Consider the following 4,527-nt stretch of genomic DNA (forward strand, 5'->3'; position numbering starts at 1 on the left):
CTCTGCAACTGCATCCTGGCCCATCCTCACCCTTCTGCCCCCAACCCTCACCTCCTTGTACCCCCAATATGTTTTTCCCAATAAAAAAAAAATTATATATAAAAAAATCCCTAGCTCTAAGAGAGATGCAAATTAAAACAACTATGAGATATCATCTCACCCCAGTAACAACAGAAAAGTTCAACAGAACAGCAAACATCAAATGCTGGCAAGGTTGTGGAGAAACTGGAAACCTTATTCACTCTTGGTGGTAGTGTAAAATGGTGCAACCACTATGGAAGGCAGTATGGCACTTTCTCAAAAAGTTGGAAACAGAAAAACCATTTGACCCAGCAATTCCACCACTGGGAATATATCCTAAAGAAACCAGAACTGCCACCCAAACAGATATATGCATACTCATGTTTACTGCTGCGTTGTATACAGCTGCAAAGAGAGGAAGCAACTCAAGTGCCCATCAACAGAAGCTGTGGTATAGTCACACAATGGAATACTACGCAGCACTAAAAAACAAGGAACTCATGAAAGCTTATACAAAATTGGTGACCCTGGAGGATGTTATGCTGAGTGAAATATCTTAGTCACAAAAGGACAAATACTGCATAATGCCACTGTTATAAAACAGGACTGACATGGGGCTGGAGGGGAAACAAAGAAAATAGGGAGTATATAATGAACACTTCATTGAGACAGATATGGGAGAGAACTATCTAAAAGAAATATATGAACAGGTACCGTTTGTATGACAACAGTCCAGAATAAGAGGTGTATAGCAAAGTGGACTGGGGAGCAGGGAAGAGGGAGGAAATTGTGCAACAAAATAATTTTTTTAAAGAGTAAAGCAAACTGGTCAGGGTGGGCATAGGGAGGAAAATGTGCAACAATGAATGAATAGAAATCCAAGTTTTCTGTAAACTTTCATTAAAATATATATAAAAAAGAAAGAAACCTAATTTCTCTTCTGAATATGGGCTGGATTTAGGGAACCTCTGTCTCTCTGGAGACTAAAGTGCGTCTGATACAGGCCATGGTCTTCGCAATCACTTGTTATGCATCAGAGAGTTGGACAATGACCAAGGAGGATAGAAGGAGAATTGATGCCTTTGAGTTGTGGTGCTGGAGAAGAGTATTGAGAAAACCATGGACTGCTAGGAAAACAAACAGATTCATCCTGGAAAGGGTTAAACCGAGTGGCTCCTTGGAGGCAAGGATTCTGAGGCTCCGTCTAACATAGTTTGGACATGTTGTGAGGAGAGACCGGTCCTTAGAGAAGGACATCATGCTTGGTAGGGTGGAGGGACAGCGCAGGAGAGGAAGGCCGTCTATGAGGTGGATTGATTCAATGACTGGGATAATTGGGATGGGAGTGTCAGAGACAGTGCAATTGGCACAGGACAGAGTGGAGTTTAGGGCTGTTATACATAGGGTCGCTATGAGTCGCAAGCGACTCGACGGCACATAACAACAACAACAACTTCTAATAAATAGAAAAAAAGCAAAGTGATGTAGGACTTGTAAGACTAGGTAAGACTTCTAAGACTAGCTTCTTCCTTGCCTTTCTTCTTTAATCAATGGCTCTTTATGCAGGTAGCTGCCACAGAAACACTCAAGGAGCTCTACAAAGTGGTGTGTAGAGCAAGAAGCCAGATCAGTCCATCTCTGGATCAAGAGTGTTTACCCTGGGGTCCCTCATCTCTCCTACACCTCCTCATTTCTCCTACCCCCCTCCTCACCTTCACCTCTTCATCCAATTTATGTTGTAGCTCTTCCAGTTTTCGAGTGAGCTCACTCTGTCCTGCCAAGGCCTTAGCAGGTCCAGGAGAAGCCATCTGCCAGAAACGTGAGCAGGGAGTGGGTCAATAGCCAGATCCTCAATAGCCTCAAGGCCCTAGCCCTACCCCTTGCTCTCACCCTAAGAAAAGTCACTCACCACCAGAGGTTGCATCTGCTCTAGCACCAAACTGACTTTTCTCTTCACAGAGGTTTCACTTTCTGAACTCCTGGAGGAGGAATGATGTACATTGCAGAGAAGGAAAGAGGCAGCAGAGATGAAGAGGAGGTCAAGAGGCAAGATAGGCAATGAAGCTAAAAGAAAAACACAGGATACATGCCTCCATTGTGGGCTGGCCCTACTCACCCCTCCCTCAGGATGCCATAGATGGTGGCCTTCACATGGTCCACACTGCCTGGGGGGGCTGCCTCCTGCTGGTCTCGAAGGAGATCTGGGGTTGATTTGAACTGCAAAGATAGAAATCCAAAGGATTTGCAAGATTAAGCCAGTGAATGTATGAGGTTTAGATGGAGCAGCAATGATGACGAGGCTCTTCAAACATTATGAACAAGCCCAAAATAGGGTTAGGTGGCAGTCTTCCTGAAGCCTGATCAACAAGCCTGGAGAGGTCCACACAGAATATATCTCTACTACGGTTACAAACCATAGTGAGTTCTGGCTTAGAGGTAAAGAGTTGCGCTGCCAACCCAAAGGCATGTGGTTCAAATTCTACAGCTGCTCCCAGGAAAAAGATATGCAGTCTCCTCCTAAGTGATTTATTGCCTCTGAAAATCCACTGAGGGGTTACCTTGATTCAATTCTAACTCCACCACAGTACATAACAGTAACAATGGTTACAAGCCAGATTTTCCTTGACAGGTAAATCTCAACCAGCTGTGAGCAGTGTCACAAGTAATTTGTCACCTCTTGTTGGGTATAGAGAGTTGGAACCAACCCACAGCTAGTCCTCCAGTGGATTTTTAGAGGTGGTAAATCACACAGGAGTTGATCGTCCATCTTTCTCCCACAGAGTGGCTGGTGAATTTGAACCACATACCTCTGCGTTAGCAGCACAATTCCTTAACATTAAGCCACCAAATTCCCTTAATTTGTCACTAATGGCAGTTACAGTACTAGAGTTGGGAAAATATTTCTTTTGAGAATGGATTCCCTTTTGTCTCTTGGTAAAGTCACACACCTAGTTAGCCTCATTGCAAAGCAAAGGAAGATGGTGGAGTTCCAGCCAGAGCTCCAGGAAACCTATCAGATCCCTCAATCCTGGCTTAGGCAGATGTGCCAAACTATGGTGGCTGAGACACAGCCAGTGGCTGGGGCAATTACATATTATTCTCCACATTCATAAATGTTATTTCACAGATGGCTTCACTTTCTTTAGAATTTTACCCATGGAAGTACCTTACACATGTGAATATCACCCATTAAATGAATGGATGAAATGAGGGAATGCAGGGAAAGACTTGTTGTTCTAGGTAATGTGCATTAGCAAAGTATGCCAAGGTTCATGGGTCAGACGGATGAGAAGGGGTTAGGAGTTGGAAGCTGGGAGGGCGGGAGTTCTGACCTGCAGCATGGCAGGGTCCTGTGCTCGCTCGCGTGACTCTTCAAAATTCTGCAGGACCCAATCCTGGGTCTGTCGGGAACGGCTGAAGCCACCGAGAGGGCTCTGGCTCTGGGGCAGCTGTTTTGAGCTGCTCACGTGGCTGTCATACTTTGTGCTAGAAGAAAGGTGATTGGGGGACTGGCGTTCCTGCTCCTCCACGAAGTCACGTGGAAGCCGGCTGTCCAGGCTCTGGCTCCGCTTTCGCTGTTCATGGGGCAGCGTCCGTGTACGGCGCCCAGTCCGGCCCCGGGTCTGGCCACCAGCCCCAGGTTGACTGTCAAATTTATTGATAAGTGAATCCACTGAAGACAAGGGCGCAGTGTCAATGGTGCTGGCTGGGGCAGGCCCCTGGGGGGCTAACTCTAGCAGACTGGTGCTCCTGTTGTTTGGAGCCATGGGGGCAGGGCCTGCCAGTGAGGCCTGGGACTGGGAACGGAGGAGCCTTCCATTCCAGTAGGTGCCAGGCTCCTCATCAGAAGCACTGCCCTGCGAGGTGGCAGGAAACCCCTTGGTCTGAGAGTAAGGGTTCTCAGGGAATTCTGAGTCAGAACTCAGAGCTCCAGCACCTTGGTTGCTGGACCCCTTGATTTGGACCCCAAAGGAGTCACCACCCTTCTCCCCACTGTTGAGCACCACAAAGGGCTGCCCAGCAATGCCCTGTACACGCACGGCCACCCCATAAGAGCTGGCTCTTGCATCCTTGGCTGGGCGCCGTCCACCACGGCGTAGGGTTCCTGTCTCAGCACCACCCACAGATTCTGTGATGAAGCGAATCTGGACTCCATGGTCGAGGGGACCCCGGGGCTCGGCCATGGTGGCTGCTGGCTCCACAAATAGAAGGGGTGCTAGAAGAGAGAGAAAGGAGTTTAAATATTTTAATTGAAGAGCCTTGAGATGGAAATCCAGCATCACACACCCACCCACACCCTCCTCCAGCTTTAGTGGGGCTGACTGCCTGGTCAGTTTCTTCCACACATTAACTCAAAAAACACTCAAACTCATTGAGGTCCAGTTGTACCCCTCCAGTCCACAGCTGACCTTCCGGTGGGCTTTTGGAAGCTGTAAATTTCACAGGAGAAAACTGTCCATGTTTCTGCCATGGAGTTGGTGGATTCGAATCAGCTACATTCTGCTT

General features: G+C 47.4%; 1 protein-coding gene across 1 annotated transcript in view; it reads right to left on the minus strand.

Annotated features, from left to right (window-relative positions):
- Positions 1-4,230, minus strand: part of CGN (cingulin) — a 30,466-nt gene extending 26,236 nt beyond the window's left edge. Inside the window, exons 1-4 of the mRNA XM_006900092.1 lie at positions 3,354-4,230; positions 2,138-2,238; positions 1,931-2,000; positions 1,734-1,829 (exon numbers count right to left, since the gene is read on the minus strand). Coding sequence (XP_006900154.1) covers positions 1,734-1,829; positions 1,931-2,000; positions 2,138-2,238; positions 3,354-4,205 — 1,119 coding nt within the window. The 5' untranslated portion in view covers positions 4,206-4,230. The remainder of the gene's footprint in view (positions 1-1,733; positions 1,830-1,930; positions 2,001-2,137; positions 2,239-3,353) is intronic.
- Positions 4,231-4,527: the final 297 nt, after the last annotated feature.

The sequence above is a fragment of the Elephantulus edwardii genome, unplaced genomic scaffold (assembly GCF_000299155.1).
Source record: "Elephantulus edwardii isolate Elephantulus edwardi_28Jun2011 unplaced genomic scaffold, EleEdw1.0 scaffold00273, whole genome shotgun sequence".
Lineage (NCBI taxonomy): Eukaryota > Metazoa > Chordata > Mammalia > Macroscelidea > Macroscelididae > Elephantulus > Elephantulus edwardii.